At 39.3% G+C, this 22,305-nt stretch overlaps 1 protein-coding gene across 3 annotated transcripts in view; it reads left to right on the top strand.

Annotated features, from left to right (window-relative positions):
• PPP3R1 (protein phosphatase 3 regulatory subunit B, alpha) overlaps window positions 1-22,305 on the top strand; it is a 39,140-nt gene that overhangs the window by 5,370 nt on the left and 11,465 nt on the right. The window contains exons 2-3 of one of the 3 annotated variants that reach the window (XM_080999308.1): window positions 7,812-7,880; window positions 20,891-20,930. In XM_080999308.1, the coding sequence (XP_080855434.1) occupies window positions 7,812-7,880; window positions 20,891-20,930 (109 nt within the window). Of the gene's footprint in view, window positions 1-7,811; window positions 7,884-20,890; window positions 20,931-22,305 lie in introns of all 3 variants that reach the window. The other 2 variants (XM_080999307.1, XM_080999309.1) reach the window with 2 other exon arrangements.

The raw sequence follows: 22,305 nt of genomic DNA, 5'->3' as shown, positions 1-22,305 counted from the left end.
CAGTTCATGGTTTGGGGGAGGAGAGTCTGAAACCCTGGAAAACCACTACTGCCAGTCAGAGTGGACAATAATGAGCTAGATCAATCAAGAGTGAGTCATAAGACAGCTTTTTGTGCTTCTCCTTGATAGCAAACTTTGCTAGTGCATTGTGTGGCTGGAGTGTTGCCTTCTGGATCTTTTATGTGATGTCACCAACGATGAGGGACAAGCTCTTCCCTTGTTCCCCTTCTCAGGAGCTTTCGAATTCCATCTTTTAATCAAGCAAGCAATACTCAAGAGACTATGTACTGTATTGCTTCATTTCAGTATAGATAATTTTAAGTACCTAACTTTTAGAGCAAGCATCCTGGAGAGGGAAGTGATGGAGATAATGTGCTGTGAAGTTACTGCAGGCACACATCCACACCCTGGCCCTGCAATACAGAGATGTTTTCGGAGAAGAAAAGAAAAATACTGAAGGAGATTGTGAACTTCCCCATTTGGATTAACCACAGTTTAGTGTTGCATCTGACCCTAAACTACTGTATTTGTTTTTGTATAAGACAATGTTTTTTGCTAAAAATTTTTATCAAAAATTCAGGGTTGTCTCATACATGGATGGTGAATGCACAGGTGTTTTCTTTTTCTTTTCTTTTTTAAAAACTACTTACCTTCCCATGGCTGCTGTGAAAAAGCTGCTGGGACCACCATCCCTTTCACTTACCACTTCCGCCAACCAGGCGCTGGCGGGGGTTGCTAAGCTGGTGTTGGTGATTTGAATATTTAATAAAATATCAGAGTTGTTCTGTTTGATATTTAGAATACTGATTTCTTAATTTGGTCACCTTACGCGTGGGCATCTTATACACATAAAAATATGGTAGCTAATGTTGATTGTAGTTAGTCAAAACCAGCCAGCTTTGTAAATTGTGGTTTGTTTTTCCTACCCAGCGTTAAGCATTATTTGCAGTTTATCCTTATTCAAACATTATCATCATCATCATAAATAACAATAGTAAATAATAAACAACAAATTTATTTATACCCCACCTTTTCCCCTGATGGGACTCAAGGCGGCTTACTGGTTAAAGCAAAAACTGCTTAAAACATAGCAAAATCAATAATAAAAATGCAATTAAACAAAATCATTAAAATACAATTAAGCATCACAACAATTTGAGGTTAGTAAAAATGAAAGCAAACAATTCAGAGCTCCTCATGGCTGCACCAGAGGAGAAAAAAAACTGCAAGAGCCAGAGTTCTACTGCAGTTTGTCCTCATTTACCCTGAAGCACCACATTAGTCCATGTGTGCAATTAAGCACAAAATATGTGTAAAGTAAAACCTTGCACAAATTTACTGGCATATGCCAGTTGTCAGCTTATTTAGGGCCCCCCCCATGTTATTACTTCATTTTTTAATCAATATATTTCAAATCAAGAAGCTTCCAAGAAATATTAATTGAACTGTAAGGGCAGTTCAAATACCTTTAGATAAAGAAATACAGTGGTACCTCGGGTTACATATGCTTCAGGTTACAGACTCTGCTAACCCAGAAATAATACCTCGGGTTAACTTTGCTTCAGGATGAGAACAGAAATTGTGTGGCGGCAGCGCAGCAGCAGCAGCGGGAAGCCCCATTAGCTAAAGTGGTCCTTCAGGTTAAGAACAGCTTCAGGTTAAGAACGGACCTCCAGAACGAATTAAGTATGTAACCAGAGGTACCATTGTAATTAAGAACAGGAGAATAAGCTGTATCTTTCATAGTGTTTCCTATGGCCCATCATTTTGAATTTCAGTTTATCAGTAAACGTTAAAAACCTCAAAGACGCATATCTTTTAGGATGTGAGCAAAGTGGGATTAGTGTTTCTAAGCGAGTTGTTTGGATCACATGTACATGCATAAATAACTTTAATAGGGGTATATGTTCACTTTTCTGTTACGTCCATTGTTGGCAGATTTGCAAATAAGTAATCAGTACTGACCAGCTTTTGAAATTCCTCCATTTCAAGTATGCCATGAGGCATCGTGGATTGAATTAAATCAAGGCAATTTAAATCAACAGGGGGGAAATGCCAATTTAAATAAGTGATTTTAATCATGTTTCCTGTTGATTACTTCATATATTTCCTAAGCAGCGGTGCAAATTGAATATTAAGCCATACTAATTTACAGTTAAATAGGGTATTACTTATATTGTTTCTTTCACCACAGTCTTGCGTGTCACACTATATATATTTTGCAGGTTTTCCTTTTCCTTTTTTTTTTTTTTTACAATAGAAGGAATAGGCAGAAACTAGTGTGTGTATAGACTTCTGTTTGCACAACAGGAATTCACTTCTTCTCCTGCACAGCCCCAAAATCTGTTAGAGTAGATGTTTAGGGTTTGCAGAGGACTGTAGGAGAGATGGGGGGACTGCAAAGTTCCATTGAGCAAACAGAAGTCTGTTAAGCTCACTTGTAGACAGTGTTGTATGCAACCCAGTGTCTTTAATATATTTATTTTATAAAACTTTCTTAACACGAATAGCCTTGACAGTTTGAAAGATGGAAAGTATGGGAATATAGGAACCTGAATCCTGGATGATGTTACCTTCTTTTCAATATTTTTCATTTCTGCTTCACTTTGCCTTAGCGTAGCCTCATAAAAAGAAGGTGGTAAACAAGAGATAAAATGCCCATGACTGATAGTTCTTTGGCAGACAGGCTGATTTCATCAGGTGGAAATGAAATTCTTACGTTTAGTAAGTACGAGCATAAATATTCGTATCTGAGAAATTGACAGACTGATTCAGCTTTTGCACACAAAAGCTTTCTGTGTAAGAGGCTAACATGCTTTTATAGATATGATTTGATAATTAAACAAATTATTATTTAAGATAAACTTGGTATTTATTTTTTATAAACTGATTTTTTATATAGAGAAAGTCTTGCTTCTTGTTCAGTTTGTTTTGACACAACAAGGGGATTTCTGGACAGGCAAAAGAAACCTAAAATCCATTTGGACTCTTGGAAGTAGTTTCATGCTTTTTTGGACTGGATCTGTGTTCTGTACTCTGTGTATAACTTTTTACTAATAGTCAGCAGTAGTAATTGTATATATGAACAAGCTGTTATTGTTCCTTAATTCTGACTGCATGTGATTATTCATAAATCTTATCCAAAGTCATTTTTGACAGTTTTTATAATACTAGAGGTTTACTACTAGTGACACTTAGGTTTGGGGGGAAATAAATGCTCAATAAAGTTCCCTAGTTAGTCAGTGGGCATCAATTTTAACTGCTATGGCTTCATGGAATACTGTTTCATGAACAAAGGGCATAATAGGTGTGTAGCAAGTTATCACTAGTAATCTCTCTGGTTTTTCCAAGGTCTGGTTAACTAGTGACCAGATTTTGCTTCCTTTCTTCTCCCTTCTATATGATTTAGGTTTTCTTAATTATCTGCTGAAGTGTAAAGGTAAAGGGACCCCTGACCATTAGGTCCAGTCACGGACAACTCTGGGGTTGCGGCGCTCATCTTGCTTTATTGGCCGAGGGAGCCGGCGTACAGCTTCTAGTCATGTGGCCGGCATTACTAAGCCGCTTCTGGCAAACCAGAGCAGCGCACGGAAACGCCGTTTACCTTCCCGCCAGAGCAGTACCTATCTATCTACTTGCACTTCGTGTTTTCGAACTGCTAGGTTGGCAGGGCTGAAGTGTATACTGTACTGCTAAATAGGTCCATTTCTGCGCTGTACCTTTTCTTTTGGCATGCTGTTATCTGGATAGTGCACCTGAGTTGGATAGCTCTTGTGGAACAAAGATGATATTTGGATGATTCCGATTTATAAGCAAATATTTGTGCTCATTGCTTCCAATTTAATATTAGAGGCAGAACATTAGTAGCAAACCTACTACTTTATAGCAGTGTTAGTGGTCCCCTGATTTACCTACATGATCATTCTTATATATATATATATATATATATATATATATATATATATATGACATGTGGGGGGAATGGCTATTTTTTTAAAAAAATCATATATATATATATATATATACACACACAGAAGAATTTTTTAAAAAAATAGCCATTCCCCCCACATGTCATCCAAAGCAATTTTAATAATGAACAAGTACTACAGATCCTGAAGAGAAAATACTGTTGCTTCATAGCTTTAGTCTTTTGACTGGAAATGCTTGGAATCTATACTCTTCTTTATAGAAAATTATAAATTCTGCTTATGGCTGTGGTTTTGAAAGGGCACTTATTTCTCATCAAGTATTAAGTTAACAGTATAAGAGTTGAAAATGCTAGTGTTCCTGTCCTTTTTTTATAATGTGACTGTTTTGCCTTAAAAGGTTTCATATATTGGTAATCAACTTTTCATAATGCCTTTGCCCTGGAGATTGTTTTGTGTTTGTCTTAATTCCAGTTAAGATAAACCAAAGTTGGCCTTGGATTTTGGTTTCCATTTTCTATCAACTTTAAAATTTAGGTGAAGTGCTTCTTTGTTATTTGATAATAAGGAATCAAACTTGCGCTGATCTGTTGCAAATCATCTGGTGACCTTCAGATAGATTCCAACCCCACTTCTGCCCACTCCTCCTTTTGAAGATGAATTGAGCTATGGCAATATCACAGTCCAAGCTGGTTTTTTAATAATGCTACTGTTTAAATGTCTGTAGAGAGGGTTAAGGCATTTTCCTCTCTCTTAACCACTAAGCAAATGAAATATTCCAGGTGTGTCTGCTCTATAAAAGTGGAGTTATTATATATTCTTTTTAGAGTTCATGGATAGGACCCAAAATTATGCTGCAGGCAGTGAAGGGTTGTTGTTGTTTCTTTAGTTTAGTACAAGTATTTTCTTTAATTGCTTGATTTCCAACATACTAGTATGCATCTGTGTTTTGTACTTTTTGATGTAACATCTGAAAAGGTAAGATATGCTTCTCTCTGCTATAATATGTGTGGACCTGACATGTTTTGGATCAAATCCTTATCATTCTCATGAAAAGCAAAGGATATTTTAGGGAATAAATCTCATTTCAAGTGACTGGAGTATATTCCTTTCGTCTAAGAGTCAGGCTGAATTTGTATCTTTAAAGAGAAATTAACATATGTATTTTTTATACAAACTTGTGTCATGCAGCTGTGCTGATGCCTCACAATGCCCCTGCTACTGACACACACCACTTAGCATTCTGTGTCTCAGCTGATTGTGGCTATCTCCCATTTCCTCTGAATGCTACAGGATCTGTATTTCTGTTACTCTGAACCATAAAACTTAATAGACTCTCACAGCCTGCCTGACCTCTGGTTCCTTTTAGACCAAAGAAGAGAATCTCTGGCTCTGCTGGTGGTGTTGGACTACATGTTCTATTACTCCTCTTCAACAGCCCTTCTGGCTGCAGCTATTGAGCGTTGAGGTTCTGATAATATCTGGAAGACCACAGATTTCTTAACTCCTAATTTAGACCCCCAACCCACTTGGTGAAAGTGAGATCTGACCATAGAAAACTATGGAGAAATCCAGGAATTTAGTGTAGTTATGAGAGGACAGCAGAGTCTTCCCACCCCACATTACCATACAGAAAGTAGCAGCAAACACAGACTGTCTCTGGCTTTCACTGTGAACCTGACAGTTCCCCCACTAGACTATTAGATAAGTTGTTTTCTTAACTCTAGTCCCTCAGCCTTGGAAACTTGCAGATGATTGCTGCACTGTTTTGGAGAAACTCAAACATTATCTGTCTTTTTAATTTTCCATTCTGATAGGCATTCAGTCACCCAAGTCTGCTACTAGAGCAGTGGTAGGGAACCTCTGGCCTGCAGGTTTAATTTTGTCAGGCAGTGGTCCTAATTTGGCCTGTGAGGCTGTTTCCCCCAAATCTCACCATTTGCCCCACACCTTACATGATACACTTCCAGTTGGTCCTTGGCAAGTTAGAATTGCAATGCATTTCCAATTGTTGGAATTCTTGTAAGTGCCAGCTAGCTGCCGATGGATCAATCTGTTCCCTGCCACTGATGCCCCTACCAGATTTATTGTCTATGCTCATGCAGCAACAAATCCAAAAGCACAATACTGTTATAAATTCCCATGGCACCTTAGCCACTATGTATCAATAATAATGATGTTCCTAATGATGTTACCTATGTATGAAAGCTGCCAATCAATACATGGCCTATTGATTATTTGCTCATAGCGTTGTTGGAGCTACTTAGATCTGGACAAATCTGTGGGAAGGGTTTGGCTGAACACCTATAATGGTAATTTGAGATGCTTCACAGCTGTTTTGAACTAGCATGCAAACAGATATGTTGCAGCATTCTCAGTGGGCACAGAATACTGGCTATTGTGGTCAAGGGGAAGAGGAATGGAGTGAAGCAACTTAAACCCTAAACAGAAGCACTCTACACTGCAACATTTTGTTACAGGACCCTACTTGTTTTTGTCTATTTAGACTACTAATGGACAGAGTTGGTTTTGGAAGAAATCACCTTGTATGGTTACATTTCAAAGTGTCGTGCAGCTTAGTATTTTTTCCTCCATTTCTGCAACCTTCCACAATTCAGGCAATCATTTTGTTAAATACATTTTAACTTTGGAATTTATTTATTCCTGAAGGAAACAGATTGGGTCTCTGGGTTCCCTTCCATTCATATAACTAGTCCTTCAGTGAAAGGAAGAGCGTGTGATCCAATGGAAGCTTCCACTTAGATGAAAACTGGCTCCTCCATTCTATATCATTCTATACCTTATTAATCTGTGACACTATCTCACATGCTGTCCCTATGAGTCCCCCAAACGTTGGGAGCAGATTTTTTGAGGATTCACGTTGCTACATGAGAGGGGAAATATGTGAAAATTGCTTTTCTTCTGGTTATGTGTTTGAAGCGCCCTTTCTGTTGCTGTGGATGGAAATTATTCCTACCTTTGAAGAGCTTCTTAAGTTTCACCTGACTATGTTGTGTATATTGAGTGTTCCTGCCTCTCTGGTGCTTCTCTTCTGGTCACGTGATCTTTTAAGGCAGTTGTTGTCCACAGTAGGCATGCATATAGCTGCTGGTGGCAAGCTCTGAAATAGGCATGCATATTGAAAAGTGCAGCACTCTTAAGAAAACTGAGCTACATATTTGCCAGCAATTGTAGCAGATTTCAGAACTGAGTGGGATTAAGGCAGGCTCAATTTGTAAAAGAGGGTCTTTCTGTTTGCATTAATATTGATGGTCATTTCTCCAATGCAAAGGATTAATTTTAAATAGAGACTGATTTAGAAAACAATGATGTCATTCTATCCCTGTTCTAAGGGGCATGACTTTATAATATTTCTAAAAACGCACAGGCTGGTCATTACTGCTCTATGGTGAAGAAAAGCTACTCTGTCGTGCTTAGAGGCACATATCTTTTATGGCTAAGTTTTGACTCTAAATACAGGATTTGGAACTGAGCCCTCCAACCTTCTAGTTATTATGTGAATGACTATGAGTAATTATTTCAAAATAATCACATTAACTAGCACAGGGCAACTACTTCCATTATAAGCAAGTGTTTAAGTCATGGAGTAGTATTTCTAAAGGTCTAGTAAATTGTGACATATTTGCTAGCCTACATGGAAAGGTAACTGTGATCTGATGAAGTATCCCTTAAGAAAGCTCATGCCACAGTAAATTATTAGTTAGTCAATATAATGGAAGGCCGGGTTTTTAAATCAAAGTAGTGGCGAATGGAAAACTGATCTGTATAAAAGGTTGGGGGAAAGACACTTTCTAAATGAACACATGGCTCATATTTTATATAGAGGAAAAGAAGTGTAAAATCTCTATTATGTTACATCTGCAGCAGCAACGCCAGGCAGGTCCAACACCAGTACCAGGCAGGTCCGGCACCAGCAAGCAGCCGCACCATTCTTCTGTGAGTTTAATAGAATCAGAAGTAGCATATTCCTTTTAATTTACTACTATCATGTTTGTCCTTTCAACAGTCCTATGAGGAGGTAGACCACTATTATTTCCATTTATAGGGAGTCTGTAGCTGAGATGGGACTTTATCTTCTAGATTAAAGTCAAGGTCTCTGTTCATTGACTCTCAAGTTAGACCAACCTGAATAAAACTGGAATGAGGAATTAATACCAAACTGAAGTATACTTGAAGAGGAAAATAGATGTTGAGTGTGGATTTTTTCATATGGAACTGAATTTTGAAGCTGAGCAGGTTCGAGGCTACAGACCATGCTCACGGAGTGAAGTAACCTCAGATATGACATAATTTCATTAGCTTTTTCATGTTTTTGAAGTATGAATAGGTCTATTTCGGTCTTGCATTTATGTCTTAACTGTTTAAAACTGATCATTATGAAAGACAAAAAATCAGGAAATTTTAGCTGCTAAGAGTACAGGGTAATGTTTAGATGGGAGCAAAGTTCAAAAATCTAGAAAAGCACAACTCCAAAAGTGTAGTTAACTTACTTTATATTTGATGCAGGAGCACTGAATTCCAAGCCTTAGCCACATTTTAATAGATTCAAAACTGAAGAACCTAACAAGACATCACATACATTAGAGTTTTCAGCGGGAGTTAAAAATAATACATGATCCTTTTGCATCAAAGCAAATGCATTTTGTACCTTAAAGCCTTTTTTATTTTTGTAGAGCAATATTCTACCAAATTTTATGTAAATGTTTGGAGTTTAAATGTACTTTTTCTTGCCCTTCAGTGGCAGAAGACACTTGGTGTTATGGATATCTTTTGTTACTACCCTTTAGTATCTGTTTTATTTATTTGTTAAATTTCTAACCTACACTTCCTCCCAAAGGAGCCTAGGGCAGCAATTTTCCTTGATTTCACAGTTTGGGCTAGCTTTATAAGCACTATTGTTTTAGTTTTTAAGTCTGTAAGTAATACTAAATTAATTAAATACATGTCTATAGTTAGTTATATGTTACTTGCCTTCTGACGGCTTACAGAAGAGCAGCAGCTCATTGCAGTTTCTGTACTAGGCACAGGGGAGGAATGAAGTGCTTCATGCCTTCTCCACCAGCCTGTTCATTTGTCATGCACTTGCCTGTGGTTGTCAGGATAGTGCCTAAATACAAGGCTGTTTCAAAAACACTTAGGTAAATTAACATAATTTATCAGTATTTCTATCTGATTTTTTTTAAAAAAAATTGTGGAGTGTGGACCTCCAGCTTGAGCTCATTTCTCTTTAATTCGGTGTACCTTGCTCATTACGTTACTCACTTTTCTTTAAGAAACATCAGAGCAGCTTATATCCAACAGTGTTCCATCCAGGCACTTTATGTCACACTAGCTAACTGTTCAGTTTTGTTCAACAAAAATAAAGATGAATAGGAGAGCGGTAGGTTTGTCCTGCTTACAGAGGTTTCTAGGTGGGCTTCAGGGAAGATTCTAGCAGTGTTTGAAATTAACAAGGCGCCAGGTGCATTTTGCACCTGACTATTGGCCACTTGCAACCAAGTGAAGATGCCTGGGCATGGCACCTGACATCTCCGTCATCTGGAGAGTCATGCCTGGGGATCATTGGATCTTGACACACACTGATACCCCATCCTGTAGAATTCTATCAGTTATATTTTACATGCACAATCAGAATGAATTTCAGGAACCAAAAGGCATTTTTCTGTGCAGCCTGAGTAGGAGCAGTGAAAAATGTTGTAGTTGATTGTTGTAGTTTGCCTTCACTTACCCCACCCCACTGCCCTGCTCACAGTTGTGAAGAATATTCCTATGTTATGAATGGTCACCATTAAGAAAAAGAGGTAGGAATAGGTCAATATATATATGTGGACTGTCCCTGGATCAAGAGACTTTTCTTTTTTAAGTTCTCAAAGTTCTTAATCTAGCTGAAGGTTGTCAGATGTTTTAACTGTTAACTAGCCAAATGTTTAACTGATAATCACAATCAGGCCCATCAGTTGAAAAATAAGACTTTAGAGCCATCTTGCCCCACAATGGCAAGTATACATTCTGTTTTGGCGACTGCAACCTTAGTTTAAGAAGCCATTTGGCGCCTGGCTTATATATGAGTTTCTAACACTGGTTTCTAGGCTTTGTTGGAACCGCCATATCCCATAGCTCTACCACACATTTATTTAATCACATTACACCCTACCATTCCTCCAAGGAGCTTATATTAGCAAACGTGTGGTTATCCTATATTCCCCTCAAAATCTGTTTGAGGTAGGTTATCTGAAAGAGAATAGCCTGGTTTGCATACAACACTCAGTGCAATCCTAACCATGTCTACTCAAAGTAGGTCCTATTGAATTCAATGGGGCTTACTCTCAAGTAAGTGGAGTTAGGATTGCAGCTTAAGTAAAGGTTTATTAAGCTACTGTATGTTTAATCATTTGATTTTTTTTTCTAGTGGCTTAACTAGGTTTGTTTACTGTCAAAAAACAAACTCACTGTTTGTTGATTTAAAAACCTTGGTTAATTTTAACTGTTGCTTGGCATTATGTGCAAAACACTGTTCCTTTCTTAAGTGTAGATTGTTTGGCCACCCATCCTGGATGCTCATTAAGTCACAAAGGCACAAGGCTAGAGCACCTGGAAGACAATAACAAAAAACATGCACGAAGCAAGCTGCTGAAGCAAGCTGCAGTTTCTTTGGTCATCTATGAGTTAACTTGTGGTTAACCATGGCTTAGTGTTGCATGGACAAGTCCACCTATTGTTTTCTGATTTAGAACCATGAGATAGTTTTGATGCAAGTACATCTTATTCCTTTGCTAAGCAGAGCACTCTTGAAAATTGAAAATTTATGGGTAGATTGAAGAAAGCAGAGAAGGCTTTTTCTCCTTTTTAATTCTGATTTTGTTTTATGGGGTAAAAACCACTTCACAGCCTGAAATGTCTTATTAAAAGCATGTATGTGGTGATGGTTGTATACATGCATATTCACACAGGTTTGGAAGAATATACTTTTGGAGGGACAGTGCACTCACCTTTCCCCAGAAAATATGGAGAGTGCTAGGATAGACAGTTATTATTAGGATTGTATTGCTGGTTTTTCAGTGCTAGTAGAACTACAGACTCAGTAAAAAGAACTCCTACTAGGTTTTGGGAGGGGAGACGTTAGCATTTGCATAGTACCACAGGAGAGGGTTCTGGTGTGCACTGGCAGAGGAAGAGGGGTGCGGCGGGAGTGCACTGCCCCACGGCAGCGTGATCCCGGTGGGGTGCCATCATGGTTGCCCCCTGCCTACGCTGGGCGTCATGCCCCTGCAGGCAGTGCACCCCCGGGATGCGCGCCAGCCATGCCCCCGCCTGCTCTCCGCCGCCCCCCCCCCGTGCCAGAGCATGATGCTCCGCCACTGCTGGTGTGTTTGCAATCATGGTGGCTAAACCCCTAGAGGTGTGTGATCCTAGTGGGCTTGGGGGTGGAGATCCACATTCTGTCAGAAGAAATCACTGTCTCCAACCCCTCAGATATGCCTGCCCAAGCATTGCAGGCCAAGGAGCTGCCTCTGGTACCTCCCCTGGTTGCACAAGAGCCATCTCCTGAGGAGGTAGCTGGGAGTCTCTCAGATGCTGAGCTGGTCCTTACCCCTTATCCATTTCCTAGAACACAGAATCTGTGGCATGTTCAAACCTAACCCAGTAGAAGGACTGCTTGTCCAGTCTAGGAACTCACCTGTTTGCTGTGCTTGCACCACTCTTCAAAGGGGATGTGTAGCTTGTTGGTTCAACATCTTAGCTCATGCTTAGCCATGCCTTTTGGCTCTCTTATACCCACTGACTCCTGTAACCTGTGACTTGCCTTATGTACCAGTCTGGTCTGAAAGAAAAACCTTCAGCAAAACTGGAGTTCTGAGTTCCAGTTCTTTTTCAGTCAGGGGGAGCTAGGACACTCTGTTATCTTGATGCTGTGGTTTTAGGCATACTGTGCTACACATAGTTGATCAGAGAAGTGAAGCATTGCCCATATGGGCCTGGTCAAAGTTAACCATGTGAGAAAAGCTTGTTGAATATTAGGGTTTTCACCCATGTTACTGAACTTGGCTCAACTCAAAAAGGGTACATTCTTAATGCTAATATATGAATTGGTTCCTCTTACCTTTGTCGCCCAGTGATGAGAGAAAGCCCAGGTAAGCAACTCCATTTTAAATATAGGAGCATGCTGAAAGCACGCTTTCTGGCTTCCTTTTCTGACATAATCACTTTCTTGTCCAAAGGCTGCAGTAAGTGGCAGCTTTGTGGCAGCCTTCATTTTCTGTTACCAGAGCCTGCTATTAGAATATTTATCAATGTTGCTTAGTGCAAAAGATGGTGTCTGTAAGCTCATGTTTTGGGGGAAGAGCATTGTTGTAGGTGAAATCAGCTTAACTAGGTATTCAGCTAGTCACATGGTGAATTTGGAGGATTTGTTAGGATAAAAAAAGTTAGTAAGCATCTTATACACAAGAAATTATTATAATACAGTGAAAAGCATTCATTTTGAATTTTTGTACCTTTACTATTGCTATTTATTTTTATTGTTAATGTTCAACTTGGTTTGTGTAAAAAACAAATAAAATGTAAAAAAACAACAACCCACAACTATACATCTGTGATTCAGTATGGGGTAAACCAAACCTGATTCTGGAATCTAGTCAGGTAAGTTATCTTTTACTTTCACTTTACCAGTGTGTTGGTTTACAGAGTAGCGTAAGCAAAAAAAAGACAGATTCCTGCTCTTAGGCTCTTGCAATAGTAAATTAGAAGGGAGAGAAGCACAATCCTATGTTCTATCTCTTCCACCCTCCTTGAGCCAAAATTCCTGGCAGTAGCCACTGAATTAAGTGTAGTTTGTACTTAACTAATGACAATAAAAGCAGGAGTTGCATTAGGTGGCCCAAAGTACTACATGGCAGGAACAGGGGTTCAGTGCTTCCTTTAAAATAGCTGCTAGTTGGTTTGAGCTAATCCTAGACAAAAATGAGCCACATACACAGTATGTCATAAGAGGATTGTAAAGAAGTGTTTTGAAAAGTAACTACAAAATAGCTACTCTTGTGTTTATCATACACTACTGTTAAGATTCTCAAACTACCCTGGGTGGGATCCAGACTCAACTTCAGTAACTGAATGAATGGAGGGATGATTTTGGTGATTACTCCCTCTACCCCCTCTAACCCCTCCCAAAAAAACACCCTGCTCTGGAGCTGACACTGGGGAGGGTGGGATTACTGAATATAGAGTCTCCTCCTCCTCCTCATAAATGCTTGTTCTCTAGAGCTCCCACAAAACCTCTGTTGATCTTGACGTTGCCAGTTATTTTAGGAAAGTCGAAGAAGAAAAAAAGCTGTTCCTAGTTCAATAAAGCATGCAATAATCACAACTAGACTAAAAATCATTGGTGCTGAAGCGTAACAGTGGCTGAATGCTGTAACAGCTTTAACCTGACCTGATCCTGGCTGTAATCCTAAATCCTGCAATCCCCTTTGCCGTGGTTCATTATCTCTGATGTCTACATTTTTAAATGCTCTGTTCAAGAGGTATTAATCTTCATTTGAATTCCTTTAGTACTGAAGGTCACTTACAGAAGGTCACTTATTTTAATTTATTGGTGAAAATCATAACCATTAAATTTGGACTGACATGCGATTGTTTAATCTAAAATCTTTACCAGGAGGCTCTCTTTATATACAGTTTATCAGTTTTTTAAACCTCAGATCTTGCCTAAACCTGACATCTTAATTTAAATTATTCTCTGAATCAGAGGTTTTCAACCTTTTGAGTCCACTGCTCCTTTCACCAACTACATTCTTTCTGCGGCATCCTGAAGGCTCAGGAGCCCAGTTATGTCACCCCTTGCTTGCAGAGCTGGCAGGCTGTCACCCTTTTTCAAACACCCTCCCTTGTGGAGTGTTCCCTCAGCCTTCTCTCCTCCCCCCTCTCCTCAGAAGTCCTGTGGGCAGCTACTGTTGCCGTCCACTGCTCTACATCATTAACAAACACAACTTCCATCTCTTTTTCTGTTTAGTTTGCTGTGACATCTGAGTTTCAAAACTATAGATTACCCTTTGCTTTGTTCTCAAACCATCAGCGGAAACCATAGTTCTGAAATAAATTTCCACTTTGGTAGAGAGGGCAAGCGATACTCATGGTTTGGTGTTTAGCTGCCACTACAAACTAGGGGTAGCCTTAAACAGGCAGTCATGGGGAAAGAGGGAGTGTGTGAGCTCACAACTTGTTTCCCAGTCCTTCAAACCATTGTACTGTTGTATCGAGTGTTGATAAATTAGGATTTTAAAGGGAATGCCTGGCTTCTGGAGTGGGGAGGAATAATTTAGTATGAGCTTTTGACAAAAAGAAGCTCTTGTAAGACTGAGAACAGACGTTGAAATTAAGACTAGGAGTTGATCATAACTGTCTGGCCAAAATGTGCATTTTAAGAATTGTAGCAAGTTCAGAAAAGGGATGTCATTAATTTCTCTCCTCTTGGGAAAAATTATCTGGCCGGCTCAGAACTATCCCCAGCTACCTTGCCATCTCTCCCTCCCTCCAGAGAGAGCTTTTCCCCAAACAAACCCCATTTCCAGGTGAGGCGGTGAAGCAGGCAGAATCCAGACCCACCACTTCTTACCCCACATCCAAAGACAGATGCCCCATTTTCTTTCATTTTGTTTCCAACCCCATGAGCCAAGATCTTGCTTTTTCAGTCACCAAATCCTCAACCTCTCCAAAAGCTTTGTTTTGTTGAGATGGAAATCTCCCTCTAAACTGCTGGCTGAAAACTTCTGTTCTGCCAGGCCTATGCAGACAATGAAGAGGTATCTCCCACAATGGGTTACTGATATTTGTTTTTAACTTTGCTGTTTTTAACTTTTTAGCATTTTATGCTTTTATTGTATAGTTTTATTTTATTTTTACTGTTGTGAACTGATTTGATACAGTTTGGTATATATTTTAATAAATAAAGTATTAATTTATGCTGCTAAGTGCTTTAGAGACCCAGAGAGCAATAGAGTCAAATGGCAAAGTTCAGATGGTACGGGCTGAGGAAATTGGCAAAAGTTGCTTAACCCTCTTCACCGGTGAGATTCCTTCATTAGCTCAAAAAGTCTTCTGTGGATGAAAGGAATGTCTCCATGAAAGGCATTATACAATATCCATTCTGTGAAGTCTATAACTGAATTCTGTTGAATGTCCAAAAGCAGTAAGGACTGTTGCTTTATGTTTTCAGAAATTGGAATTTCTAGATTGCATGTCTGGACTGAGGGTAGTGTTGTTTTTTCCTATTAACCCATAAACAAGAGCTATTATTATCAGCAGACAAGTATGCTGTTTACATGATGTACAAACTAAAATTTATTTTGAAGGTGAAATGCATATAAACCCACTAAGTTTGTAAGTTCTTCCTTGATTCAAGAATACTTAAATGTTGGGCAAAACTATCATCTTACATCCTTCCTTTGTTTTGTTTTTGGCAATAGCTTACCTTCCTTTCTCTCTGCCAAGTTTCAATTCCAAGAAGTGACAAAGTGTAATTTTACTGTAGCGCTTCTTGTGGGAGCAGAGGGAGAGTGATTCATGTTGATTGAGATAATGTGTCAATACAATATCCACTAAGATGGACACTGTCATTTTACTATGGCAACTCATCCATCAATTCTAGGAAACCGAGAGTCCAGTCTAATACCTAATCCACTGCTTCTACTTCCTTGGCTGTAATATGAGCAGGTGGAGCATTTCTTCCTAATTTCATTGAAACAGTAAAATAGTAAAAATGAAAATTTCACATATATTATGACCTGTTTTTCAAAGCTGCCTGTTTCCATGCATCATGTTTTCCACATTCCTTTCCACATTCTTCTCTGTTGGTTCATTGATCGCTCTCATACAACTTAATACTCCCCTCTAGTGTGTCTGTGAGAGAGAGAGTAGGAACAATATAATTATGCAATTCTCTTTTAAGCAATCATAGGAAAATAGTGAGTTCGCTTCTGAATGGTTCCTCGGGGTCAGTGTTTTTTAAAAGAGAAAAGATTGCTCCTGTTGCAGATGCTCCACTACATACAGGTCCTAATTTGCTTGAAAGTGTGGAGGTATAACTTGCCTCTGGAACAAAATGTGATGAGGTAACATGAAACTTTTTCTTTTGAGGCAGAAGACCGTAGGTGTCTTACTTGACTTGTACAGCTTCATTCCTACCCCATGGGTTGTTGGTAACAGCACATTCCAACAAAGCAACATGGTTTGGTAGACCACATAGCCTCCAAATCAATGAAAAGTACGTTTGATATTTCTCTATATGCTTAGCATGGCTTTTCACTAAAGGGTTGGCCAAGCAGGTCATTGTGTTCATTAGCCATCCTGCCTAAACTTCTTTTGTCTGTTATTTTTGTATTGCACATAGGTTAGACTGCTGTGTAGTTTTCAAATTAAAATATTTGTGTTGCCTAACTTTTCTCTCTGTGTGCTTGCTCAGTAAAAGGACCACATTCTCTTTCTCTCCACTTTTTAAGAAGTGTCATGGCAATCAAACATCTCTTGGACTACAGTGGCCTAGTGATGTGTAGGCCTCAGCATTCATTGTTTCTGATAATAGGGCAAAATAGCTCAGAGGAACTTTAAGTTTTTGTGTTGAAAGTAAATACTTTTTACTTTGACCAAATACTTTTAAACGGTCAAACATTTTAAGGGCCTATGATTTAAACTCTGATGTCTCCATTCCTGAGATCTACTGCTGTGATAGATCTGTGCATTACAGCCAAGTCTTAAGTTGATTCCTCTCCATGACTATAAATAGTTAGTGAGTCATAGACAACTGCTCCCCAGGTTAAGTGTCCGTCAGCTGTAGACCTCTCTTTCTGTCCTCTGGTTTTCAGTGATCTTAATACTAACCTTTCAGTATCAGGTTAGAAAATCTTCACTGCTTGAAGTCTCCTTTTTCATCCTCCCTCAAAAGTTTGACCAGATTCCTCTGTCGTTAAGAAGAAAAATAAAAAGATGACATTAGCTGTGCACTTTTCTGAGTTTGCTATATTACCAGTCTGGAGAGTTGAACATTATTATGCTTATTTTCAGAAGACCTTGTTACAACCTGATACATGCATTGCACCTAAAGAACCCCATTTGAAGTCTGTAACTTCCTTTTCCATTCCATCTTAATATTGTGACCAGATGCAGATTCTAGGGCTTCATATCAACTAAAATTTTTTTTCCTCACCTCCCCCCCCCCCCACTTCCCTCAATTGCTCTGTTTACCATTCCATCCAGAAGTGTGGAGCCTCAGGCCTGGGGACCAAATGGAGACTGCCAGCCTCTCTTGTCTGGTTCTTTACCGTCACTGTACTGTGTCTTTGAACTGTAGTAATGTATTTTGCTTGCCTGGATAGAGAGGTGTAGTGTAGGAACTGCTGAGTTTATGTTACTGAACTATAGCTTGCCATAGAAAGATAGAAGTCACATCTGTTGCTGCAGCCACTGCTGGTATGGGGCCCATGCAGGGTTGCCCATGAGGCAGTGAGGTTTGCTGGCTGAAATGAATTCACAATCCCTAATCTAACATGATAAAGAGTTCCGGAGAACACAAAAGCTTGCACCCTGTCTTGTGATATTTTGGTTGGCTTTATAAAAATATTTCCCTAATGTGGATTTTTGGGGAAAAAGCTGCACAGTGTTTGAACATAGTCACTGGTCTACACTCTAGCTAAGCAATGTACAGCTATATGGTAGGCACACCTGCATTTGCTCAGTTTGGGGTGATGCATGAATTGTGTCCACCTAGAGAAAGCAGATCTGGCCATAATGACACATGATACAGCATAATCCTAACCATGTCTACTCAGAAGTCAGTTCTGTTAAATCCATTGGGGCTTACTCCTAGTATATTATAAACTGTATAGATTTGATAGTGTCTGTACTTTTCTCTCTCAGTACTTACTTACTTGGTTATTCCCGAATAACCGAGTTGTGCTATGGTGTTTGTAGAAATAGGTGTGTTTTATCCTTGAGTGACTTTTAATGTTCTTGGTGCCATCCTTTGCAGTTTCTCTGTGAGTGAAAAAACCCCAAACCCAAATCCTTGTAAATTAAACAGAGAAAAAGAGGGTATGAACACTTCTACTCTGTTGTGACAATGTGATAAGCAGGTGCTTGGGATTAATACTAGATTTGATTTGGGGTTTTTTGAGTTTTTACTCCAGATGTTACTGTGTGTTTAATTGGTTTTGGCTATTCCATTATTGGTATGTTGTATTTTTTATACAGTCAAACCTTGGTTCCCGAACAGCTTAGTTGCCGAACAAGTCGGCTCCTAAATGCCACAAACCCGGAAGTACCGTATTTTTCGCTCTATAAGACGCAGCAGACCACAAGACGCAACTAGTTTTTGGAGGAGGAAAACAAGAAAAAAAATATTCTGAATCTCAGAAGCCAGAACAGCAAGAGGGATTGCTGTTCTGGCTTCTGGGATAGCTGCGCAGCCTGCATTCGCTCCATAAGACGCACACACATTTCCCCTTACTTTTTAGGAGGGAAAAAGTGAGTCTTATAGAGCAAAAAATACAGTAAGTGTTCTGGTTTGCGAATGTTTTTTGGAAGCTGAATGTCCGAATCGGCTTCCGCTTGAATGCAGGAAGCTCCTGCAGCCAATCGGAAGCTGCGCCAACAGTTTCAGGAGTCAAACGGACACCCAGAACGAATTAAGTTTGAGAACCAAGATACCACTCTAATTTGTTACTCTGTGTGTGTGTGTGTGTGTGTGTGTGAGAGAGAGAGAGAGAGAGAGAGAGAGAGAGAATGAATGACCAATGAAAAGGGTTAAAGGACCCTCTGGAATACTGTGGGAGGTAGCATGGAGGAGGAATTGCAGGAGTAAGGGGTGCTAGGTGAAAATCACCACCCTTCCTCCAGTGAGAGCCTCTGCTTGAGACCCTTCTACCAATCAGAGGAACTCTGATATTTGCAGGAAGGGTATATTTGGATCCAAATCACTGACTAGGCTCTCATTTTGACCAGTTACTGTGCTAAAAGCCTCAAAGATGACTTAAGGGTGGCGCATGCTCATGGTAGCTTTGTATACCCAGGTTCAGCACATAATTAGGCTTTGGGAACTGTACTGTGAAAAAGCAGTGTTTTTCTTCTGATCCACCTCCATGTTCTTTGCAAATTAGCAGCTATGTTGGCTGCCAGCCACATAGAAATGTTGAGGATGTGTGCAGATTTAATAAAATAGCATAGCTTGTTGTGCAATTTCAAGTTGCTTGTACACCTTTAAGTGTAAGAGCAGAGCTATAGGATTTGGAGGCCCAGGTGGTATTGCCTTCACACCTTACAGGTAATTGGGAGGATCTATGGTAGATAAAGTGATTCTAGCTGTGAATTAGGTTGTGAATTCTGTATGCGAAGACTTGTTAGCTGATGGAAAAATGTATCACCACCAAAGTGTCAGTTCTGTGGATAGGTATCTTTTTGGGGTGGGAAGACGGGAGAGTGACATCATCAAAATGGTGACGAAAAATGTGCTTATAGTTTATTTACAGAATTGTTTATTTAATTCACTTGCTTGAGGTGTTTCAAGCTTGCACTCTTTTTCAAAGGCAGCACTGTTAGTTGGTTCTAAAGGCCCAGATTATTTCCATTCCCCAAGTGACCCCAAATAGCAAGGAGCTCAGAAGTAATCTGAATCTTTAGAACCACAAGCATTGTACACCAGAAGTGGTTTAGTCATGCTGGCCACATAACCCAGAAAGCTGTCTGTGGACAAATGCTGGCTCCTTTGGCATGAAAGGGAAATGAGCGCCACAACCCCATAGTCGCCCTTGGCTGGGCTTAACCGTCTAGGGGTCCTTTACCTTTACCTTTTTACCCCTGGAAAAAGAGCATATCCGAGGATTCAGTTAAATCAAATGATTACCTAAATAGAATTCTTTTCAGGAGCCAAGAGCTCGTGTCTTTTTCTTTTTTTTTGTTACAAGACTACCGTGAACTCTGTGCATTCTGCTCTGACTCAACTGAAAGGCTACTTACAAATGTTCAGTAAAGGTTATTGAACATTTATTTTTCTAGAAAAAGAGGTGCTGGAACTCACCATGAACACCTCCCTTATTCTCTTATAATGACAATGGCACCTACCTGAGAGGTGTTGCTGAAAACAGCTCTGGAAATGTCATAATACAATAACATCAATCTAAGGCATTCTCATAGTGCACACATTGAAATAAATGGGCTTGTTACTGCAGTCCATTGATCTTAGTGAGTGTACTTTGAGTATTACCTGGTTGGCTAGTACTTATAGTGTTTCAGGTTTTTTTTCCCATATATAGCATGTAAAATCTTGAGATGTATTTAGACTTGGACCTGTTCTGTTCTTACATATTTTATATGTAAATTGATTTAATATTTTATTAGGAATTTTATTCTTAGCTGCTGATGCTTTTCCTGGGAATAAATTCAGTATATCAGGAATTATTATTTATTATGTTTCTGTCCCACTTTTCCTCCCAAAGGAGCCCATGGTGACAAACATCAAAATAATGCAATTTTAAATAAAAAATAAACATGTTAAAAATATTTTAAAATAATCATTTAGAGCATCTAAAAACATTTAAATAATAATGTACCTCACAGTTATTAATTTCAGGGTTGCAATATCCTGTAACTTTCAGGCATCAAATGCTTAATTAAATAGGATGTTTTTGAATAGTCACTAATGAGGGATACAACTTAGCAGGAAGGAGATTCCACAGACAATCACTTCCGAGAAGGCCTTGTTGCAGGTCTGTGCCAAGAAGGCAGCAACCAGAGGTGGCACCACTACCTATTAATGACTTAGAATGAAATTTCTGGTGTAGGTGGTTTTTATAAAATAAAAACAGGAAACAAAAATAGGTATATAAAAGATTATTACTTAACTTCACAAAGAGTCTATAAAGGTGCATTTTTAACTTTGTTCCCCCCTTTTTTTTCAGGGAAATGAGGCAAGCTACCCACTGGAAATGTGCTCACATTGTAAGTTCAAACCTACGTTAACACTTTTTTCTACTAAGCTATGATTTTGAAGGCTCTATATAATGTAATTGTAACATCTTTATAACCTATTTCATAATTTTATAAAGTATGTCTTAGTGCAGTTTTTAGTTATTGCATCCTTGTAATGTATGCTTCTTCAAGTGAATACTTGGGGTTGAATCCAACGTTTGTGCACAAGCAGAATGGAATTCCACTGCACAGTATGACGTCCTCACACTTCACAATCAATTTCAAAGGGTAAGGGATTGAACAGATATTGGTGGTGTGGTGGGAGCGGGGCTGTGTCTGTGTGTGAGGGGAGAGGGAAATGAAATCCCGTTGTGTAAGTGGAAGTACGCTTGCACAACATTGAATTGCACCCTTAAGTATTTATGGTAGAGTCTAAACCAGCAATTAAAAACCCATGCTAATGTGCAGAATGTGCATCTATTCTGGTACATCATCTGTCATGCTAGCTGTTCAGAAACCTCCTATATAGCCTGAGACCTATGAATGTATCTGCCCTCCACATAGAATCATCTTGCCAGACAGGGCTTCCACCTTACACGGAGACACACTGCTCATGTTGACACTGTATGTTTCAACGCACACACAACAGTATTAGTAGGGCTATTCATGCCCCCCCCCCCCGCATTTCAGTATGAATTTGGTAATCCGGATTGGCCCGGGTGCGATCCAGACTTGATTCCAGAATTGAGATGGTGATCAGGAAAAACTAATATTTGCAAATCTAAACAAAAAAGAGAGACAAGACAATAAACTAACCACTGCTAATGTGGGCCTGGTAGTATAGGAAAGAATTACACGCACCAAGAGAACAGCTGTGCTTTCAAAAATAGGGCCAAAATTGGAGGAATGTGTGATACTGCCCTAAATAAGATAAGACAGACAAGAATTATTATTTTTAAAATAAGAGGATGGGACTGCTGGTTTTCTTCCATCCTTTCTTTCCCCAATCAAACATGGGTATAAGGCTGGAAAGGACTAGAGGAAACTCAGACAAGCTGAAATATTAACAAAACCACCAAACTAACTGATCACCAACTTTTTCAAACATTCTTATATTGTGTCTGTTCAGCATTTAGGAGACAGTGAATTTGGGATTTCGAATAATATCTCCTTTTACTCTAGATCTCGGAGGCTACTCTTACCCCATGCACAGCACAAACTGGTTACACAGCCCCGGTTTTTAGGCTAAGACACCCTTGAATATGACATGATTCTATGACATAAGAATGTAACTAAAGAACAGAACAGTTTTATTAGGTACCCTTTCAGTCTTTAGCCAGCAGGCCCAGCTCCTTTGAGTTCTCTCCCACTTCCCAATTTATCAAAGATCCATTTTTAAATTGTA

This window comes from Podarcis pityusensis, assembly GCF_964106645.2.
Source record: "Podarcis pityusensis genome assembly, chromosome: 3".
NCBI lineage: Eukaryota > Metazoa > Chordata > Lepidosauria > Squamata > Lacertidae > Podarcis > Podarcis pityusensis.
This window is presented reverse-complemented; position numbering and strand designations above follow the sequence as displayed.